Source organism: Bos grunniens, chromosome 9 (genome assembly GCF_055505025.1).
Source record: "Bos grunniens cultivar Pamir isolate PY7600 chromosome 9, Bosgru_T2T1.0, whole genome shotgun sequence".
NCBI lineage: Eukaryota > Metazoa > Chordata > Mammalia > Artiodactyla > Bovidae > Bos > Bos grunniens.
Window position 1 is genome coordinate 20,651,823 of NC_141173.1, and position 23,910 is coordinate 20,675,732.

Here is a 23,910-nt window from a genome sequence, read left to right on the forward strand (position 1 = left end):
AATCCAGTAATTTTGGGGAAAACAAGTAAATTTCATGCTTGCAGTTATGATCTTTAGCTTTGTGTTTTCACAGACTGACAAGAATGTAATATTTTGTTTCAGTCAATCTATTTTAATTATGAGTTTGTTGAATAGAGCTCATTTCTTTTGATAAAATTGCCTAATGTAATAAAAACTAGAAAAGGATGTTTTATAACGAACATAATTTAATACTTGACACATGTAATGATGTTTAATTATGATTTTAAATATGAGGGTAAATATGTGTGTGTGTATAATATTTTAATTTTATGCCAAAATAACAGTAACTTCTTCTTTTTTTTTTTTTTTAACTTAGATAAGCCCCAAAAGTGATGTTTGGTCGTTAGGTTGCATTTTGTACTATATGACTTATGGGAAAACACCGTTTCAGCATATAATTAATCAGATTTCTAAATTACATGCCATAATTGACCCTAATCATGAAATTGAATTTCCTGATATTCCAGAGAAAGATCTTCAAGATGTATTAAAGGTAATATTAATAGTATATAAATATAGAAGAATTATATTTCATATAGTACTTAATTGTTTACTTAAAGAAATAGCTGAGGGAATTCTCTAGTGGTCCAGTGGTTAAGACTCAGCACTTTCACTGCTGTGGCCTAGCTTCATTCGATGGCCAGGGAACTAAGATCCTGCAAGCCGCATGGCATGGCCAGAAAATCAAAGAGAAATAGATGAAATGATTGGAATTTCTGGAGTAGATAAAGCTTTTCCACTGAAAGTTCATTTTGAAGGTTTTTAAAACATATGAATACTTGGAGATTTTGAAGAAATGATGTGTAAAATCATCTTGTCATTTCTGAGTAGGCACTCTAGAAAGCAGCTTCTGTAATATGATGCAACCTGGAAAAATACTTTATCAATATTGCATAAGGAAACTTGCTTTGTTTTTGTTTTAAAAACTTAACCTTTATGTTTATAGTGTTGTTTAATAAGGGATCCTAAAAAGAGGATATCCATTCCTGAGCTTCTGGCACATCCGTATGTTCAGCTTCAAACTCATCCAGGTACTTCTTTAAAAATAAATTCATTATCCAATTGGTAATATCAACAACCTTCTGACTACTCTTTTCCTGCATGCCTCCTCCCTTAACGAAGTTCCTTAATGCTAAATACGAAAATAAATGAGATCGCCTTCCTTTACTTGCTGGCATTCATTTTTACTTATCCTAGGAAAGGGACTATGAACAGTGATAAATTATAAGAATATAGTTATTGTGCTTTTAAGCAGAATACACATTTATATATGAACTTCTATTTTTCTTACTTGATACCAGTGTGCTATTAATTCTATATTTATTTTACACCTAGGCTTCATAGGTGTCCCAGTGGTAAAGAATCTGCCTGCCAAGCAGGAGATGTGGGTTCAATCCCTAGGTTGGAAAAATCCTCTGGAGGAGGAAATGGCAACCCACTCCAGTATTCTTGTGTGGGAGATCCCATGGAAGAGGAGCCTGGCGGGCTGTAGTCCATGAGGTCGGACGTGAGTCAGACACAACTTAGCAACTAAACAACAAAACCAAATTATTTTATAGGTAACCAGATGGCTAAGGAAACCGCTGAAGAAATGAAATATGTTCTGGGCCAACTTGTTGGCCTGAATTCTCCTAATTCCATTTTGAAAGCTGCTAAAGTGAGTATGTCTATGCTCTGTCTACACTAATTTTAATTGTTTTGTATAGTTTAGTGAGTTAATAGGCACTTAAACAAGTAAACCAAAGGAAAATTGGCCCAGTCATTAGATCAGCTATGAAGTGTGTTTCTGTATTTAGATACTGAATATGTGCTTTTTAACAAATACAGATTTATTTGATTTGCACTCTTGTAATGGGCACACAGCACAATTGAAAATGGATTGTCATATAAGGTATATTGAAAAGATTGCTGTCAAGTAGGTCTCAACCAGACTAAATTCAGTAAAGAATCTTTTAAATCAACCCCATTTTTAACACAGCTTTTGAATTTATTTCTTATAGCCAATTTTATTTTTAAACCATCTTAGACAAATCAGAGTATTTGTCACATATAATGACTTCTGGGTAGCTGTATATAGCAGTCAGTACTTTTCTCAAAGCAAATGTCTCAAACCTGTTAGTCTCCCAGTGCCTGTTTACACCATAATTTTTTGGATCTCACTGACATTAAACATGTAATCATTTTTATATAACACTGTATACTTAATTGACTTTAGTTACTAGTTTAATATTTCAGCTATAACATTATTGTAAAATTACAGTAACTTAAACTAAAAAACACTCTTAGCTCTCTGGATAGGGATAACACCAATCTAAGATGTTAAGAACTTGAATACATTTCTGGAGGAATTTATTACATATTTACCATTATTTGCATTTATATAAGGTAAATTTTTTCTTAAGTTTTCTCGAGTGCTGATAACTAAATCAATGGCTTTAGGAATTGAAATTGGACCAAAATTTGTTATGTAATTTTTCTCTATATTTCATTTCTCTAATTCTACCAGTGTATTGTTTAAAGCCTTTTATAAATAAAATTAGGTGGATTACCTTTATCACTAAGATTATGTGTTCCTTGATGGCAAAGATATCTTCTATCTTCATAAATTAGATGTTAGCTTAGCCTTAAATCCTTTATTAAATATTGTAGATTTTAGTATATTAATTAGACTTATTTATATAGCAGTTGTATTTTTTAATGTCTTCCATTCTTTAGTTTAAATATCAACTGAAAGTATATTTTCTGTTGATTTTATTTTATAGTATAGGACTTTACTATACTATATAGTAAAGTATACTATATCTAAGACTGGCTTTATTTAAGAAAAAGTTAGGTATCTTGTAATAACACAGTGAAAAAGAATATATAGACGAACAGACAGATATAAATATATCTGAATCACTTTGATATACACCAGAAACTAACACAATATTATAAATCAACTTTATATACTTCAAATAAAAAGTTTTGCTATGTAAAACTATGTACATCAGCTATAAAAGAAAAAGTAAGGGAGATTAAGGCGACCTTGAGGATGCATCCATACACTTAAAAATAACTGTGTTACATTTTTCTTCCAGAAAGATTGAGCTGCATCTCATGATAGCTGATTCTTAGGCCAAGCTAGGTGTTTAAAACCTTTAACTATCGCCAATAGTGTATAAAATAATTTGTAATTATAAGAACAATAGAGAAATGTTACATATAAGAAGATGTGAAGTTAATTAAACCGTTGTTAATCTGATATACATTGAATTTTAAATATTACAAATCAGATGTGTGTTTTTAATTTTAGACTTTATATGAGCAATACAGTGGTGGTGAAAGTCATGGTTCCTCTTCATCATCCAAGACTTTGGCAAAAAAATGGCAAAGAAAATGATTTGTGGCTACTCACGAACTGTCAGGTATCACCTGTAAAATATCGGAACTGTTAAACTCTTGGTTCTCTGTGGAAATCTCTTGAAGACAGCTTCACTCTGAACAGAAAAATTTGGTGGATTATCCTCAAAAGAAAACTGTAAAAATCCGCTAATGGCACTGTATGTATTAAATTGTAGAATTGTTTTCCCTTTTATGCTTCCCTGTAAGTCTAATCTATTTGATATCATTTTCACACTTGGGATAGTAGATGGAAAATGGAAATGTATTCTGAAGAACTATGTAAATAGGCTTTGTATAATATAAAATGACACTAAATTCTCAAAGTTATAGAATTGTTTTCTTCAAGCAAATATACTGTTGGTGAAGCAACAGATTTCTTAATAAAAATGGATTAAGGGAAAACATGAGAGTAGACCTTAGTAAATTAACTTTGGGGGAAAAAATTCCAAAGGTTTCAAATTCTAAAAAAAGATTTCCAGTTGTTTTATGGCACTGGTAATACTTCATCATTTTAGAGCTGCACTTAGCTCTTTTAATTCTCTTTGATTCTTCATAATATCTTTGTTTTGGGTGTTCAGAGTGTCATGCTGGATTCCTAGAAGTAGGCAGTATAGAGCATGACCTCATTGTATGACTTGCTTAATGATGAGCAATTACAAATGTGGTCCCAGAATTTCTGAGTCTAACAGGTTACTTAAAGATATTATCATACAGTATTCTTTTCCCCAATTTTTTCTTTATATTTTGATAGACCTTTTTTTTTTTTTTTTTAAGACTTTATTTTTAGAATAGTTTTGGATTCACAGCAAAATTGAAGGGAGGGTGCAGAGATTTCCCGCATGGCCTGCCTCCCTATCAACATGCACCACCAGAGTGGTACTGTTGTTACATTTAATGAAGCTATATTGACACACTAATAATCACCCAAAGCCCATAGTATATATTACAATTCCCTCTCAGTGCTGCGCATTCTAGGGATTCAGACAAATGTATAATAACATCCATAATTATGCTATTTTAAGAGTGTTTTCACTGCCTGAAAAATTCTCTGTGCTCCACCTGTTTATCTCTCTCCTACTTCTAATCCCTGGCAACCACTGATCTTTTCACTGCCTCTATAATTTTGCCCTTTCTAGAATAACCCCATATATTCGGGATTGTACAGTGTTTAGCCTTTCAGATTAGCTTCTTTCACTTAGCAGTATGCATTTAACCTAGTAACATCCACCTTCCTGTCTTTTCATGGCTTGAGAGCTCATTTCTTTTTAGTGCCTAATGGTATTCCATTGTCTGGATGTACCACAATTTATCCATTCACGTACTATAGGCCATCTTGATTGCTTTCAAATTTTGGCAATTATGAATAAAGCTGCTCTAAACATCTGTAAGTAGGTTTTTGTGTGATATTCAGCTTCAAAGAGTTGAATACCAAGGAGCATGATTGATATATTATATGGTTAAGGTATGTTCAGTTTTGTAAGAAACTACCAAGCTGTCTTTCATAGTAACTGTACTATTTTGCATTTTCTCTAACAGTGAATGAGAGTTTCTGTTGCTCCATATCCTTGTCAGCATTTGATGTTGTTCATGTTCCAGATTTTGGCCCCTCTAGTAGATTTGTTGTGATATCTCATTGTTCTTTTTATTTGCATTTCCCTGTTGACATATATTGTGTAGAGAATCTTTTCATATACTTAACCATCTGATAGCTTCTTTAGAGAGATCTTTTCTCCTTTTTCAAAGATCTGTTAACTGTATTTATGGGTAGTCTATTTCTGGGCTATCCATTCGGTTCCAGTAATCAGTTTAGCTTTTCCTTCATCAATAAATGCTGTCTTGATTACTGTCACTTTATAGTAAGTCTTGAAGTCAGGCAGTGTCAGTCTTCCAACTTTGTTCTTCTCCTTTACTATTGTCTTGACTGTTCTGGGTTTTCTGCCAATTCATGTAAACTTTAGAATCTCTTTGTCAATATACATAAGGAAACTTGCTAGAATTTTGATTGGGATTGCATTGAATCTGTAGATCAAATTGGGAAGAACTGACATCTTGACAATATTGAGTCTTCCTGTTCCAAGAACATTTATTCTCCATTTATTTAGCTCTTCTCTTGGTTTAATTATTCAGAGTTTTTCAGTTTTCCTTGTATAGACCTTGTACATACATTGTTAGATTTATACATAAGCATTTCATTTTGGGTGGGGGGTGGCTAATGTAAATGGTTGGAGAAGGAAATGGCAACCCACTCCAGTATTCTTGCCTAGGAAATCCCATGGACATAGGATCCCATAGAGCCTGGCGGGCTACAGTCCATGGAGTCTCAAGAGTCGGACACTACTGAGCAAGTAAACCACCACCGATGTAAATGGTAATGTGTTTTTAATTTCAGATTCCACTTGTTCTTTGTGGTTATATTGGAAAACAATCAGTATTTATATATCGGTGTTGCTGTTGTTGGTTATTTGTTTCAAGAGTGTTTTATTGATTTTTTTTTTTAATTTTGAATTTTCTGCATACATGATAAAGTTTCTCACTATTAGGTATGCTGTTTGCTGTATGATTTTTTATGGCTATTCTTTATCAAATTGAGAAATCTCTGTTTCTAGATTGCTGAAGGTTTTTATCATGAATGGGTATTTGATTTTATCAAATGCTTTTCTGTATCAATATTAATAATGATTATGTGATTTTTCTTTTTTTAGCCTGTTGATGTAATGGATAACTGGCTGTTAGTGTAGCTGACATCATCTTGGGCCCTTCTAGTTTCTCCTGTCCCCCTGCTGACCTTAAGCAGGACTGTGCTGTATCTTGTTTTCAAGCCCCTGCCCCTGCCCTAAGTTAGCTGTGAAATTGTCCCAGTGGCCCCTCTAGTGCACAGTGCAGCTGTCAGTGCTTCTGCCCAGTCCCACCCTATGATTAACTTAACCTATCAATTTTTATTGATCGTTTTCAAAAAAAATCAGCTGTTGGTTTTGTTGATTTTTCTCTTTTGATTTCCTGTTTCCAATTTCAGTGATTTCTCCTCTAGTTTTTATTAATTTTTTTTCTTCTGTTTACTTTGGATTTAATTTGCTTTTCTTTTTTGGTTTTCTAAAGTACAGACTTAAATCATTGATTATAGATCTTTCTTGTATTTTTGTTTAATTTTGCTGTAAATTTTATTTTATGCACTGCTTTTACTGCATCCCATAAATTTTAATAAATTCTATTTTCATTTCTGTTAATTGAAATATCTTAAAATTTCTCTCCAGGGTGTGACTACTAGGAAGCAGAGATCATCATGGGCTACCTTTGAGACTCACTACCAGCAAATGTTGGCTCTCTTTATGATTTTTTTTTCCTATTTCGTACAGATTTTAAAGCTTATCCTTAAGAGTGTTGGCCTAAATTACCTTTTCCTTTTTTTAAAAAAGTAACTGTTTTACGTATGTGTATATTCTTAGTCAGTATACTGATATCTCCTTAATTTGTTCTTGAAAAATCAGATCTTCTGTGTAAAAATAACATATCATAAAATAGTAAAACACCCTTAAACAAGGGGCAAGCTATCAAGTTAGGATTACAGTGTTTAAAATAACATCTTCTGATTGTTAAATTATGTCCAGTTTTGCCCTGTGTATTTTGAGACTATTTCACTAGATATAATATAATGGTCACCATTTCATAGGGATTCTCTTTGTTTCTAAATATATATTTGTCTTGGCCTTTCTATGTTTCTTTGGTTAATAGTTGCCTCATACACACATATATTCTTTAATTTCTGTGTCCTTTTAGGAATATCCCATAAATAACATACCTGAATTTTACCTTTTATTGTCACTGGCAATTTCTTTCTTACCTGACAACTTTAATCTATTAACATTCATTATGATTATATTAAATGTGTTCCTACTATCATATGCTTATATTTCTATTTAATCTATTTGTTCTGTGCTTCCTTTTTTTTTAGTCACCCTTCCCATCTTTTTTCCTAGTTTTGTGTTTCTTTTTCTATTTCATAATTTCGCCACTGACGGCTTAGAATTTTATCTCACTTTTTTTCTTTTCAGTTGTTAGTCTTAAATTTTACCATTCTTATTTAACTTAACAAAGATTTAAGTTAAACAAATATCTTGACTTCCTGCCAGAGAATTCAATGACTTTAATGTATTTTAACTACATTAACACAACTTCTGTGGCATTGTGGTGTAACAGTTTTATCCTACTATAACCCCATAGACTACTATCATTTTATACAAACAATATTTATTTAAGATTCACATAAACATTTTTTTCTGGTCTGATTTCTAAACTGATACCTATTTTCTCTTTGCACATTGAGGTTATTATTGTACGCCTGGTTTCCATTATTGCTATTAGAAACTCTTCTATCCATCTCATTATTATTTCAAAATAAGTGATCTGCCTTTCTCTTTAGCTGATTTTAAGATCTTTCTACCTTTTGTAATCTGCTATTTCACTAAAATATGGCTAGTCTTTTTTTTTTTTTTTTTTCTTTTAATTGTTTGGTACATATTATGCTTTCCAAGTGTTTGGAATCACGTATCTTCTTGACTCAAAATTTCTTAGCTATTATGTCTTCAAACTTTTTCATTTTTAAAAATTCCATTTGGTTATTTTTTGAATGTGCCCATTTTTCCTTGCTGATTTCTTGCTTCTTCCTCAAATTTGTGATTCTTTAATGATTTTACATTATTATTCTTTAATCATTTTACATGGAACAATTTTACATTTCATACCTACGATTCCAGTGATATTTCTGCATTGAAATCTTTTTTTTTCTAACTCTTATGGTGATTTTTTTTTTTTTACTGAATTGGAGATCTCTAAGACCATTCCCAAGTTTGATGATTTGCTCAGAGAACTCAGAGGATTCAGCATTTGGTTATGGCTTATTCTAGTGAAAGGGTATAATTAGCAAAGGAAAAGGTGTGTGGAGCAAAGTCCACAGGAAACAAGACATTAGGTCCGAGGGTCCTCTCCCAGTGGTTCACATAGGGTGCACTTAATTTCCTAGCAGCAATTTGTGACAATACCACAGAAGCGCATTAGAGAGTTGGCAGCTTAGGTTTTTGTTGGGGGCTGGTCACATACTCACCCTTTGTCTGGGATGTGCCAAAGTTTTAGGCTCCCAGAAGGAAAGCTGATGTTTAGCTTAAACCAGATTGCTTGTTCGTCACAGTTTAGGCACAAGGACCCACTCTTACTACTTAGATAATGCTGGGAACCCTTCCGAAATCCTAGTTCCCAGACTTCAGCCAAGGGCCAGCCTTATAAGAAAGCCTTTTAAAGGACAGCAGTCTCAGGCTTGCTATGTTGACTCTTCTGTACGCTTCCCTTCTTGTGAGTTTTGTCTGTCTTTGTTTGTGATGTATTTGCTTGATCTCAATTGTTGGAAGTCCTTAAGGAAGCTGGTGTTTGCTGTTAAACCAGTATTTGTATCAATCAGAGTAGGTTATTGTCATGGTAACAAGCAACCCTAAAAGTTATCAATAGCTTTAAGCAATAAAATTCTGTTTCCTGCTAATATCTATGGGGGAGGAAGGAGGACATTGCTCTGGGTTGTCCTTACACTCTCAGACCCAGACTTTCAGGTTGCCGTGACAGACAGAAAGGGAAAGTGTGATAAATTTTACACTGTCTCTTACAATTACTCCTTGAAAGTGACATCCTTGACTTCCATACACAATTCATTGGCTAAAGAAGTTACATGGCTTAATGTAATAACTGTGTGTTCAAAATAGAAAAAGCTAAAAATATACTATGAACAACACTAATTAAAATTTAACAGAAGATATAACAATACCCTTTCTTATTTTGCTTCAAACAGGGGTTCCTATCCTGTAGTTCAGGGCTTCCCAGGACTGCTGGGTGTGGAGTAACACAAAGAGAGTAGAAGTATTTTCTTTTTTTTTTGGCTGTGTTGAGTCTTCATTTCTGGTCAGCTTTTCTCTACTTGCTGCAAATGGAGATTGCTCTCTAGTTGCAGTGCTCAGGCTTCTCATTGTGGTGGCTTCCATGGAGCACAGGCCATAGGGCATGTGGGCCTCAGTCGCTGTGGCACACGGGCTTAATTGTCCCATGGTATGTGGGATCTTCCCAGATCAGGGATTGAACCTGTGTCTACTGCATTGGCAGACAGATTCTTTACCACCGAACCACCAGGGAAGCCCAGAATAGAAGTATTCTCTTTTGTGTCACTTTGGTGGGGTTTTTTTCCCAAAGAGCAACTTTGGGGTGCTCTCCATGGTGTTCTCCTTCCTCTTTCTTCTTTTCTTTCTTCCTTCCTCTCTGCTCTACTTCTCCACTTTTACCTCCAGGGAGAAAGTGTATTGTACTGAAGAGGAAAATGTATTTGTAACGACACTACTTAATTGCTTAATAGTTAAAGTAAGAAATAACTTTTATTGGGTTACAATGTTTGTAGAGCCATAATTGTGTGTGTGTGTGTGTGTGTAAAATGTGTGTATATATGTATAGATACTGAGTTAGTCAGAAAGTACATTTGAGTTTTTCCATAAAGAACTTTTTGGGCAACCCTATATATATATATATAACCAATTTTTATACTATTATTAGAAATGTACTAAATTAGACATTTGAGAGAATAAGATCAGAAAGGTCCCCGTAGCCACAGATAGGGTAAGGAGGAAGTAATTGTGGATGGTTGTTTTATATTCTGGCTACAACTTCACCAGTGAGGTAAAGCAAGAACACAGTTGTACTCAAGCAAGTAGAGCAGAGGGTCCAGCCCAAACTCTGTAATAAAGTCTTCACTTAGTTCAGGGATATTATAATGTCCTTATAAGATACATATTATGTGTATGTGTGTGTGTGTGTATATATATATAAAGGTTTAATATGCTTTTTAAAAAAGCATTTGCAAATGAAGAACGTGATAACTAGTCATGGAGCAATGGTGGACTAGCTAACTCTACCCAGGAGAAAAGTCTAATGGAGTTTGTGGTGGTGGTGGAGTCAGGGTGGGGTGTGTTGAAGGCAGATAACGGAGGAGTGGAGAAGGATTGGGGAAGGGTTAGGAACCACACTGGGAAAGCATACTAGGGGAGATTGAGCATGCTACCTTTCTTCCCTTTGGTGGGACAGATCGGCTGACTACATCTGGTAAATTGCCTCTTACATATCATCTCTTGGAATAAATATAAACTAATCTTTTACGTGTTGTGTTAGTCACTCAGTCATGTCCGACTCTTTGTGACCTCATAAACTGTAGCCCCGCAGACTCCTCTGTCCATGGGATTCTCCAAGCAAAATGGAGGCTTTTCCTTTTGAATAGTGCTTTAGTGATTTAAATAGTGATTTTAATAGCACTAAATAGTGATTTAGTGCTTTTTGTTTGTTTTGTTGGAGTATAGTTGGTTTACAGCATTTTAGTTTCTGGTGTACAGCAAAGTGATTTAGTTATATACATACATATATCTGTTCTTTTTCAGATTCTCTTCCCATATAGGTTATCACAGATTATTAAGTAGTTCCCCATGCTATACAATAAGTCCTTGTTGATTATTTATTTTATTCATTTAGTGTTTTTTTAATTACAAAAGGAAAATAGTCTCATCTTAATCTACCTGAGAAGTAAAATAGAATCATCAGTTCAGTTCAGTTCAGTTCAGTCGCTCAGTCATGTCCGACTCTTTGAGACCCATGAATCACAGCACTCCAGGCCTCCCTGTCCATCATCAACTCCTGGAGTTCACTCAGACTCACATCCATCGAGTCAGTGATGCCATCCAGCCATCTCATCCTCTGTCGTCCCTTTCTCTTCCTGCCCCCAATCCCTCCCAGCATCAGAGTCTTTTCCAATGAGTCAACTCTTCGCATGAGGTGGCCAAAGTACTGGAGTTTCAGCTTTAGCATCATTCCTTCCAAAGAAATCCCAGGGCTGATCTCCTTCAGAATGGACTGGTTGGATCCCCTTGCAGTCCAAGGGACTCTCAAGAATCTTCAACACCACAGTTCAAAAGCATCAATTCTTTGGCACTCAGCCTTCTTCACAGTCCAACTCTCACATCCATACATAACCACAGGAAAAACCATAGCCTTGACTAGATGGACCTTTGTTGGCAAAGAATGCCTAATCCCAACACCCTGAGTTAGTTACTGGTAACAGTTGGCATATTTGCACAATTGAGATAATATATTGATAACTTTATACTCCTGTTTTTTCACCTGCTTTTCTCATAAGCATTTTCCTAAATCATTTAAACCTTTCATAAATACAGTTTTGATTCCTATGAAATATCATGTGAATGTAAAAAAATATTTCTTTTTTTTTTTAAATTTTGTGTTAAATAATTCAGAATAAACTACAATTTGTGTTACATAATTCAGAATAAACTACAACAAAGCTGTTTTGCTTTTAAGGAATGGAAGTTAATCATTTGTCCTAAAACATAACTAATAACATAAATCCATAAATAAAGACTGTGACACTGTCATGGATTTTTTTTTTTTGGATCTATCAGCAATTTGATATTAGATTTGGAAACTGAGATTTGATTTTACATTTAAACCATTCCTGATGTGTAGTGGTCAACCCAGTACCTTTGTAAGTAGATTCAATTTAACAATATTTTAGGGAGAAGAAAAGGCTATCTAACCAGAAAATCCTGTTGGTTCCACTTTCAAGATATATCTCTAACTCGAAGTCCTTACCTACTCCACCTGTATCACCTTGGATCATTGCAGTAACTTCCTACCTGTTCTCTCTGCTTTTACTTGCGTTGCTCTGTACTGTGCTCTTCACAGAACATGCAGCTCGATACCCTCCTGTATCGAGGGTATTGCTGCTCTGCTCAATACCCTCCACCTGTGTATGCATGCTCAGTCTTGTCTGACTTTGCGACCCCATGGACTGTAGCCTACCAGGCTCCTCTGTCCATGGGGATTCTCCAGACAAGAGTACTAGAGTGGGTTGCCATTTCCTACTGCAGGGAGTCTTCCTGACCCAGGGATCAAAACTGTGTCTCTGCATCTCCTCTATTGGCAGGTGGATTCTTCCCCACTGCAACACCTGGGAAGCCCTACCGTCCACCTGAGTCACATCTAATTTAAAATAAATGCTAAATGCCCAGTGTCTTAAAGGCGGGCTTTCTGTATGCAGTCATATCTGGCCAAGGCCTTAGGGCCTTTGTCTTTGCTGTTCTCTTCCCTAGAATGCTTTTCCCCCAGTAGTCACTCTGTTTATTCCCTCATTTCTTTATGTTTGTTCAAATGTCATTTTCCTAATAAGGCCTTGCTTAAACAGCATATTTAAAATCACAACCCCCCCCTTCTCCCTGTGCTACGTAATCCCTTTACTTGCTTTACTACTTTAAATATTATTTATCCTCCTGAGTGAAAACTGAGTGATAGTCTCTCAGTCATATCCAACTCTTTGTGACCCCATGGACTGTAGGCTGCCAGGCTCCTCTGTGGGGATTCTCCAGGCCAGAATACTGTAGTGGATAGTGGTTTCCTTCCGCAGGGGATCTTCCCATCCCAAGGATTGAACCCAGGTCTCCCGCATTGCAGGTGGATTCTTTACCAGCTGAGCCACCGTTCTAACATTCTCTAATGTGAACATTCTCTAACATCCTCCTAACATTCTCTATAATGGATTTAACTTTTTACTGTTCACCTCCCTCTACTGTAATACCAGGCTAATAAAGCAAACCTCTTTTATTAGTTTTCTTCATTACTGTATCCCCAGTGCTTAATGCAGTGCCTGGCCGGTAATTGCCACTTGATACATATTAGTTGAAAGCATGAATAAAAGCTTTTTTTCCTGGAAAGGAAGAATTAGAACAGATTTCTTGTGGAGATACAGTAGGAGCCATGTTTTCAGGTTCTTCCCACCCCAGGCTGAGACTCCCTTGGCTCCACGTGCTTGGCTGGCTGAGAGGGCCCCCTGGTGGTAAGGGTGGGAGGTACTGAGGGTGCCGTTCACCCCAGAAGTTTGGAAGCCGGTGGCTTAGTGAGTCAACGTTCACAACCCCCAGGTTGGGTGTGGAGCAGCAGCAACAACATCTGTGGTTCTGGTCCTCAGCAGGAATTTCTGGTTTGGGTGTGAGTCTGCACCAAGGACTGACTTGAAACTCTGCTGTAGGTCTTAGCCAGGGACTGGCTTGCTAAGTGGGTCAGGTCAGGTTGAAAGACTGACGATTGCTAGTTACCCAAATCTATCTGGTCACTGCCCAGAGAACTTTCCTTGCGTTTTTGCAGATCATTGCATTTGTTTTGTCCTCAGCAACTGGTCCTTGGTGCTTAACCTTCTATGACTGGGGGCAACATGGAACAAGTCAAGAAGGGTTCAGCTCAAGCAGCAACTCCTTATGATGAAGAATGATTTTTTTTTTTCTTTTACAAAGATTGATATTTTGTTCTTCTGATTATCAAGATGGCTCTACAGCCAACATTCTCCTTTTTTTTTTTGCTGTGCCATAGGGCATGTAGGATCTTAGTTCCCCAACCAGGGATCAAACCCATGCCCTCTGAAGTGGAAGTGAGGAGTCTTAACCACTGGACCACCAGGGAAGTCCCCACATTCTCTGTCTTTTTTCTTGCCACTTCAGTCTCCAGATTTGAACTCTGAACAATTTTGTCTCCCTTTCCCCCCACTTTTCTCTTTTCTATCCCAACCACACACCGAATTTGTATATGACTCCCTCCCATTCTTGCACTCTCGTCTGTAAACCCCTTCTTGTCCTGACACTCCCGTGTCCTCCATTCCATCCTGTACAATGGTGGTTTCCAAAGTGTGCTTCCTTGAGTAGCAGCATCAGTGTTGGTTACCTGAAAATTGGGTTTTCCTCTTAGTTGGTGTTGAGCCAAAAGATGCAACCCAGAAAGCAGAAGGAAGGATTTATTATTTGCAGTAAGAAGAATACCAGGGATCTTTCCCAAAGCAGTGTCTCCTGGAACAGCAAAATTGGGGAAGTTTTAATTTAAGGGTATATGCATATTCATGAAAGTGCTTGAGCGGAGGAGAATTCAGCATAGAATTGGGGCAAGGGTTGGCAGAGTCCCTTGCATTGGCAGGTGGATTCTTTACCACTGAGCCACCAGGGAAGCCCAAGATGGCTTTTTGATTGAAAGAAACAAACAGGAAGGAAGGACTCTTTGTTAGACACACCCTGTAAACACGTGATAAATACTTGTTGAATGCCCGAGTCTGAAAAGGGAGCTAAGAAGACATCAAGGAAGGTGAATGGGGGCCTCAGATACCAGAATATACCAGCAAGAGGAAAGAGGAGTGACAGGAAACCAGTGCAAGTGGACAGTTTGATTTAAATAACACCCTATTTCTCCTGAGAGGAGCATGTCACCTTCATGCCAATTGGTGACTAGGAATTCAGGTTGTAAGGTGAGCCCATGAGTAGAAATCAGGGGAGATGATGATAATTTTGTCTTGCCTCATTTTGTGAGCTGAGTGATTTTGACACTCAGGAGCCAAGGAACTGCTTCCTTCCTGAGTTGTAATTGTAGAAATGCCTAAAAGGGCAGCCTTCTTAGAGGATGTCACTCAGTAGATGAAGAAACAGCTATGAAAATTAGCAAGTTACCCAAGGATGCACTGCTGTTCCTTTTCAGAGTAGAAACTAGGATCCAGATCTTCTGACTTACCATCCTAGACCTCTTATTTTTTCTTGAAATCTCTATAGCTTTTTTTTTTTTTTTTTAAAGAAAACTATGTTAAGTTTTAAGAGTCTATATCTTATGAATCTTTATCTAGGTGAGAATAATTAATACCTAACTTGATTCCAGATTTTCAGATGTGAGACCTAATTCTAAGAAAGGTTTAATAACTGAGATGAACTTAAATTATGAGGTAAAAGCAACTGTCAGAATGATTGACATAGGCTTGGCCTTTAATGCCTCTGTTTTTCTAATCTTTGAATTATAATTCAGGTCCTCACCTGAAACTTTCTCCTCATCCTTTGTTTGCATAATTTAGGGCATTGTCTTTGGAGTTATTCAGATATGAATTTGAACCCTGGCTCTGTCATGCTCTGTGTAATTTTTTCATAATTGCTTAATCTCTCCAAGCCTTGCTTTCTCCACTATAAAATGAAACTGACAATACCTTACAAGTTTTATCAAGAGAACACAGTGGTCATAGCAAACATGCTATTCCAACAACACAAGAAACGACTGTACACATAGACATCATCAGATGGTCAATCCCGAAATCAGATTGATTTATTCCTGCAGCCAAAGATGAAGAAGCTCTATACAGTCAGCAAAAGCAAGACCTGGAGTTGACTGTGGCTCAGATCATGAGCTCCCTATTGCAGAATTCAGGCTTAAATTGAAGAAAGTAGGCAAAACCACTAGGACATTCAGGTATGACCTAAATCAAATCCTGTATGATTATACAGTGGAGGCAATGAATGGATAAGGAATTAAACCTGGTAGAGATCTCAAGTGCCTGAAGAACCATGGACAGAGGTTGGTAACATTGTGTAGGAGGCAGTGACCAAAGCCATCCCCAAGAAAAAGAAATGCAAGAAGGCAAAGTGGTTGTCTGAGGAGACTTTACAAATAACTGAGAAGAGATGCAAAAGGCAAGGAAGAAAGGCAAAGACATACCCAACCGAATGTAGAGTCCAAAGAAAGGCAAGAAGAGAGAAGAAGGCCTTCTTAAATGAAAAATGCAAAGAAATAGAGAAAAACAATAGAATGGAAAAGACTAGAGATCTCTTCAAGAAAACTGGAAATACCACGGTAACGTTTCATGCAAAGATGGGCATGATGAGGGACAGAAACAGGAACTAACAGAAGCAGAAGAGTTTAAGAAGAGGTGACAAGAATACACAGAACTAACTATACAAAAACAATCTTAATGACCTGGATAACCATGATGGTGAGGTCACTCACCTAGAGCCAAATATCCTAATGTGTGAAGACATGCCACCTCAAGTGGGCCTTAGCATCACTACAAACAAAGCTAGTGGAGGTGATGGAATTCTACCTGAGCAATTACAAATTCTAAAAGATGATGCTGTGAAAGTGCTGCACTCAGTATGCCAGGAAATTTGGAAAACTGAGCAGTGGCCACAGTGGAACAGGTCAGTTTTCATTTCAATCCCAAAGAAGGACAATGCCAAAGAATGTTCAAACTACCATACAGTTGTACTTATTTCACATGGTAGTGAGGTTATGTTCAAAATCCTTCAAGTTAGACTTCAGCAGTATTTGAACTGAGAAATTCCAGAAGTACAAGCTGGTTTTAGAAAAGGTAGAGGAACCAGAGGTCAAATTGCCAGCATTCATTGGATCATAGAGAAAGTAAGGAAATTCCAGAAAAATATCTACTTCTGCTTCATTGACCACACTAAAGCCTTTGTGTGGATCACAATAAACTGTGGAAAATTCTTAAAGATGTGGGAATACCAGACTACCTTATCTGTCTTCTGAGAAACATCTATGTGGGTCAAGAAGCAACAAAATCAGACATGGAACAACTGACTGGCACAAAATTGGGAAAGGAGAATGAGAAGGCTATATATTGTCACCCTGCTTATTTAACTTATGTGCAGGGTACATTATGGGAAATGTTGGGCTGGATCACTCACAAGCTAGAATCAAGATTGCTGGGAGAAATATCAACAACCTCAAATATGCAGGTGATACCACTCTAATGGCAGAAAGTGAAGAGGAACTAAAGAGCCTCTTGATGAAAGTGAAAGAGGAGAGTGAAAAAGGTAACATTCAAAAAACTAAGATCATGGCATGCAGTCCCATTACTTCATGGCAAATAGAAGGTGAAAAAGCAGAAGCAGTGACAGATTTTAGTTTCTTGGGCTCCAAAATCACTTCACATGGTGACTGCAGCCATGAAATTAAAAGATGCTCCCTCCTTGGAAGGAAAGCAGTGACAAACCTGGACAGCATATTTAAAAAGCAGAGACATCACTTTACTGACAAAGGTTCATATAGTGAAAGCTTTTCCAGTAGTCGTCTATGGATGTGAGACTGGACTATAAAGAAGTCTGAGCACCAAAGAACTGATGCTTTCAAATTGTGCTAGAGAAGACTGTTGAGAGTCTCATGGACTGCAAGAAGATCAAACCAGTCAATGCTAAAGGAAATCAACCCTAAATATTCATTGGAAGGACTGATGCTGAAGCTCCAATACTTTAGCTATCTGATTCAAAGAGCTAACTCACTGGAAAAAACCCTGATGCTGGGAAAGATTGAGTGCAGGAGAAGAAGGGAGCAGCAGAGGCTGGGATAGTCAGATAGCATCACCAACTCAATGGACATGAGTCTGAGCAAACTTCAGGAGATAGTGAAGGACAGGGTGCTTGGCTTGCTGCATTCCATGGGGTCACAGACATGATTTAGCAACTGAACAACAGCAGTACTTTACATGATTACTCTGAAGAGTGAATGTTGTGATGCTTCAGAGTACTTAGCACAATACTAGACACTTAATAAGTACTTAATATATATGGCCTATTTTTTTATTATTGATATGCAATTAAACTTTAGTCCAATCTATACCTTCTCATTATGAGGCAGTAATGGAAAGAGAGTGTGGTTTGAGGCAACTACCTGAGGTTGAATCTTGACCCCACTGCTTACTACTTGTGTGATCTTGGAAACATTACTTAACTGTTCCAGGCCTCAGTTATTGTCCCCATTTTACAGACTAAGACCCTGTTCCTAATTTGCAGGGTCACAGTGGACCTTGAGAATCCCAGGGACGAGGGAGCCTGGTGGGCTCCCGTCTATGGGGTCGCATAGAGTCAGACACGACTGAAGTGACTTAGCAGCAGCAGCAGCAGCAGTGGGCAATGAATGAGTCAGTACATGAAAAGTGCTTAGATAAGTGCTTGGCACAGCAGAAGTACCCAGTAAATATTAGGGTTAATATATTTCTTTCAGTACTTAATTGGCTTGTTTTCTGACTTTGAAGAGATCCTTTCCTCTTGGCAAGACTGAACTTGAAAAACTTTTCTTGTCATTCTGCTATTCTATGTCTGTATTTGCACCTGATGGCCTACACCTCCCATATCTTTTATTCCCTACCTTTCTCCCTGTTGGAGTTGGAGGAACCCTTTGCTCCATGATCAGAAAATAACCAATTATGCATGAAAGAAATGGTCAGCAGTAAAGGAACAAGAAGACTGCTGATAATGTTAGAGGTTTAAAGTAATTTTAAAAAACTAGAGGACTTACCTGATGTTCCAGTGGTTAAAACTCCATGCTCTCACTGCTGGGGGCACTGGGATAATCCTACATGCCATGGGGCATAACCCCCTCTCCAAAAAAAAAAAAAAACTAAGGAAAATTTGAGGATGTTAAAAAGGAAATTAATGATCTAGACAGAATAGAAACTATGCTGCTGCTGCTGCTGCTAAGTCACATCAGTTGTGTCCAACTCTGTGCGACCCCATAGACGGCAGCCCACCAGGCTCCCCCGTCCCTGGGATTCTCCAGGCAAGAACACTGGAGTAAGTTGCCATTTCCTTCTCCAGTGCGTGAAAGTGAAGTCGCTCAGTCGTGTCCGACTCCTAGCGACCCCATGGACTGCAGCGTACCAGGCTCCTCCGTCCATGGGATTTTCCAGGCAAGAGTACTGGAGTGGGGGTGCCACTGCCTTCTCCCAGAAACTATGCTAGATTACTTTCTATTTAGTTGGCATGTGAAGGAAATAATACATCTTTCTGTTTGCCCAAAGACACATTCTTTTATTCATTCCTTTTTTCTGTATTTTCAACAAGTAGCCCGATAATTCTCATTCTGGTCTGCCTAGCTGCCAGTCCAATCTTGTGCCCATCCAGTACTTCATGTGACACCCTTGCTGGTTGGCTTCTAGAGGGTAGTCACCTCCTATCCTGTGTGCATATGGCAGCCACACTAACTGCCTGCTCACAGCTCTTCCCTCTTTCTGCCTGGAAGCAGGGCTCAGGTTCCACAGAGGTGTCCAGACCCCTCTCCAAGGGACTCAGAGAAAACTGGCTCTGTCCCTGGCTCTAGGAGTCGATATTGATTGGCCGAAGCTCGACTTGGTAGTCTCATTGTTCTGCCAAAGACAAGTTCAGTCCTAGGCACAGATCTTAATTCTGGCAAATGAAATACGAAGGGAAGTCAGGGAGCTCTTGGAAGTATATCCTAGTGGTAAAAATAAACTTATGGAAAGAAGCAGTACCTAGTCTTCTGGATGTAGTCATGTCTGCATTGATCTTAAACTCTAGTCGCCCCCCTGCAACTGTGAAGCGGATTAGAAGGAGGAGGGCAGACCAGAAGGGTGGGAAAAAAGCATGGATCCTTGGGGATGTGCCAGAGCATGAGGTTAGCTCTGAAGCCATCTCACTGTGGAAGTTCTTGTTTTATGGAATAATAACATTTCCTTAATGATTAAGCCAAGTTGGGGACTTCCCTGGTGGTCTAATGGCTAAGACTCCATGCTTCCCACGCAGGGGGCCTGGGTTCTATCCCAGGTCAGGGAATTAGATCACAATTCAGAGTTTGCTTGCCATAACTAAAGATCCCATGTGCTGCCACTAAGACCTGGCACAACCAAATAAGTGAGTAAGTAAATAGTTTTAAAAATAGTCATAATTAAGCTAAGCTGCATGTCGTCTGTTATATGTAGTTGAAAGTGTCCTAAATAGTACACATACCCTTGTTCTGCTTGGACACAGACATTTTCTCTAGGCCTCTTCACTTCTACTGCCTCGGTGAGTATCCCAGCCCAGAATAAGAAGCCTCTCCTTTGAGCTCCTTTATCCACTCAGTATGGCCTCTCCATCTTTATCTCTTCCTGTAAATGTAAGACCCTGATATACCTTTTTGGTTCCCAATGTCCAGCACACCACCTGAAAAACAGACACTTAATTGCCAGTGGTACTTAGGATGGAAAGAGAACAACTCTGGCCTTTACCGTCTGCATGTTGGTTGGCACTCATTTGCATGGTCAGCAGTATGTTTTAACGGAAAGAGGGTAGATTTAGGGGTTGATGGACTTGAGCCCCAGCTTCATCACTTCCTAACTGTGGGTTCTCATGCCACTTCCTTAACCTCTGTCAATGCCTTTTCCCTCTTATGTACAATATGGTTAACAATACCTTACCGCATTATTTTGAGAATGAAGTGGAGCAAGGAATATAAAATGCCAAGGACATACCGGACACTTGATGACATCATGTACAATAGCTGTGTCTATGTGACTAGATAGGCAACTTCTCCCAAATTTGTGATTGCTGAAGAGAACGCATGGAAAGAGGACAGTCAGCAGTGGTTGGAGTGAAGAACTGGATATTTCACTAATATATGTAAGTTCACTAATATTCTGAATATACGAATGAGGAAACAGGCCCGGAACTGTTCTAAGACTTAAGTCTTACTGCTCTTGGATGCTTTTTTTTTTTCAATCTTTGGCTGCACTGGGTCTTCTTTGCTGCACGTGGGCTTTCCCTGGTTACTGCCAGCAGTGGCTACTCTAGTTGCAGTGCTCAGGCTTCTCATCATATTGACTCACTGCAGAACACGGCCCCTAGGGAGTGCTGGTTTTAGTAGTTGTGGCACAGGCGCTTGGTTGCTCCGAGGCATGTGCATTCTTCCCTGACTGGGAATCGAACCCATGTCCCCTGCACAGGCAGGCAGATTCTTAACCACTGAGCCACCAGGGAAGTCCTCTTGGGTGCATTTTAATGTACACAAATGAGCTTCTTGCCCCAGATTAAGATACATTTACTCCTCAACTTTGTCTCTTCTCGCATTGAGGCTCAGGTCAGGTGACAAAGAAGAGGATGTCAATACGAAATACTTTCAAGACCAGGCTAACTGAAACTGGGTAAGAAAGACTGCTACGGGATCTACAAAATGAATCATTGCATCCTTCCTGAGAGACATGATATAAAAATTGGTAATGTGAAGTGAAAGAGCAAGTAGTAAGGGGAATCATCTCTATTCCAATTTTGACACCAGAAGAGATGTTTTAACTGCAGCAATTTGATTAATTTTATTTCCCTCATCTATAGATGCTTTTGCTCTCTAAAGCACGTTCTCTCCTTGTTATTTGAAAGATCACATTAAAGGGGAGAGGAAGAGAGTGGAGAGCAAGGAAATTAAGAACATGGAACACCTTGACACCTTGGTCCCCATGAAGTCACCCAGTCATTAAATGCCAGCTCTCACACTCTCTTATTTGCTCACAACAAACTCTCACACTCTTGACATTTGCTCAGAGGAACACTCAGGCCTCTTTTGCAATCCAGGGTTAGAAGGCTTTGTAGAAAAAGTGATGTTTAGATTTTGGTTGTGCTCTTGGCCTGTATGTTTAACATAGCAGATGGCCCTGGACAAGGGGTCTGAATGTGTTTCCAAACTCAGAGGCCATGACATAAACATTCTGTCCTGAGGCCAGTCATTGCTAGGATAGGGAAGGGAAAGAAAGCCCAAGTAGGTCTTGGGTTCTCAGAGTAGAAGCAGAGGAGTCTTGGCTGTTGATGTACCTGGTTACAAGGAAAAGGCAATGGCTGTTGCATGAGTAAGTCATGATACATGATTACATGAGTGAGCCAAGAGCATAATATAATGAATATAAAGTATTTATACTTTAAGAAATCCATTTCCGAAGTCAGTCACAGATCTTTCAATCTTTCTCTTCTTTCCACAACACAGCAGAAATATTAAAAGGGAAATGGATACGTACCATTCAGCCAATTGTTCCATACTCTTAGGTTGTAGAAGAATAAAACTTATATTGATTATTCATTGGTTGTCTTCCTACTTTAAAATGTAATTTTTTTCATTTTAAATTCATTTATTTAAATTCTTTTATTTCTCTCTTTTTTTCTGACTCCCTAATTCTTGTCAAAGATAGTAGAGACCACACTTCAACTATTTTATTGCAGTGACAGTTTCTCATTTAAATTGTTAGAATTTTTAAAGCTTGTAAGACTAAACAAATATTCACAGAGAAGCATTCAAGGATGTTTCTGGCAACACATTGGTGGGCAAGAAATTGGAGGCAATCTGTCTTGGGAGAAATGGGGAAATCAATGGCGGAAATGCCAGTAGCAGTACACTAGTTGTCCATGAGCCACCATGCATAGATCTCGAAAATAGTGCTAAGAAAGTGAGAAACAGAAACAAGAACATTTAATTAAATAAGTGCACACAGAGACATCCCTAGTGGTCCAGGGATTAAGACTTCATGCTTTTCACACAGGAAGCCCAGGTTCAATCCCTGATCAGAGAACTAGGTCCTGAGAACCTAGTTGCAGAGAACATGCTGCAACTAAGACCTGGTGCAGCCAAATAAATATTTAAAATATAATAATAAAATAAGTACACACAGAAAAATATTTTTATAAAGAAATATATAACTTAAATGGTGAAGAAGTGAAAGTCGCTCAGTCGTGTCCGACTCTTCGTAAGCCCATGGATACTGGAGTGGGTAGCCATTCCCTTCTCCAGGGGATCTTCCCAACCCAGGGATCGAACCCAGGTCTCCCATACTGCAAGCAGATTCTTTACCAACTGAACCACAAGGGAAGCCCCAAGTTAAATGGTATATGTCAAATATTAAAATAGGTATTTATTTGGGGGAAAGGCAATGCTAGAGAAGGAGGAAAAAAAGTTAATGGCAAAATTTAGAGAAGATATTTACATGTATTAGCAATGAGCATGTGCCATAAATGGCACAGAATAGTATCAGTGTAGATTAACTCAGCTGTGTACTGGAGGGTCCAAATAAATCTATAAGTAAACAGAAGAGAAGGGATTATCTATAGTGGAAGAGCTGAGAGATGTTTCTGAATGCTGTTTCTATAGAGGCAGACTTGATGTGTCCCAGGAATTGTATCATTTAAGGCCAGGAGAATGATAGTTCGCTACCTGTGGGATAGCTAGAGTGTGATTTACCTGGTGAGCTGATGTAACTCAACGTGAGTACCCTACTGACAGGAATGACTGCTGAGATCCATGGACTCAGTCTTGTTGCCAACAGACCACAGAAACACTGAAGGTCATTTTCTCAGTATTAGAAACGATAATCGGAGAAAGCAACTCTTGCCTGGAAAATCCCATGGACGGAGGAGTCCATGGGGTTGCTAAGGGTCGGACACGACTGAGTGACTTCACTTTCACTTTTCACTTTCATGCATTGGACAAGGAAATGGCAGCCCACTCCAGTGTTCTTGCCTGGAGAATCCCAGAGACGGGGGAGCCTGGTGGACTGCTGTCTATGCGGTCGCACAGAGTCGGACACGACTGAAGCGACTTAGCAGCAGCAGGAGCAGCATGAGCATTCCCTGATGGCTCAGAGGGTAAAGAATCTGCCTGCAATGCAGGAGACACAGGAGATGTGGGTTCGACCCCTGAGTTGGGAAAATTCCCTGGAGTAGGATATAGCAACCCACTCCAGTACTCTTGCCTGGAAAATCCCATGGACGGAGGAGTCCATGGGGTTGCTAAGGGTCGGACATGACTGAGTGACTTCCCTTTCACTTTTCACTTTCATGCATTGGAGAAGGAAATGACAACCCA

At 38.4% G+C, this 23,910-nt stretch overlaps 1 protein-coding gene across 18 annotated transcripts in view; it reads left to right on the plus strand.

Annotated features, from left to right (window-relative positions):
* TTK (TTK protein kinase) overlaps positions 1-23,910 on the plus strand; it is a 74,052-nt gene that overhangs the window by 39,558 nt on the left and 10,584 nt on the right. For 8 of the 18 annotated variants that reach the window (XM_086316280.1, XM_086316284.1, XM_086316287.1 and 5 more), the window contains exons 19-22: positions 338-514; positions 968-1,052; positions 1,581-1,678; positions 3,317-3,807. In XM_086316280.1, coding sequence (XP_086172406.1) covers positions 338-514; positions 968-1,052; positions 1,581-1,678; positions 3,317-3,403 — 447 coding nt within the window. In that variant the 3' untranslated portion in view covers positions 3,404-3,807. Of the gene's footprint in view, positions 1-337; positions 515-967; positions 1,053-1,580; positions 1,679-3,316; positions 3,808-5,669; positions 5,774-6,656; positions 7,207-23,910 lie in introns of those variants that run through there. The other 10 variants (XM_086316282.1, XM_086316289.1, XM_086316294.1 and 7 more) reach the window with 3 other exon arrangements.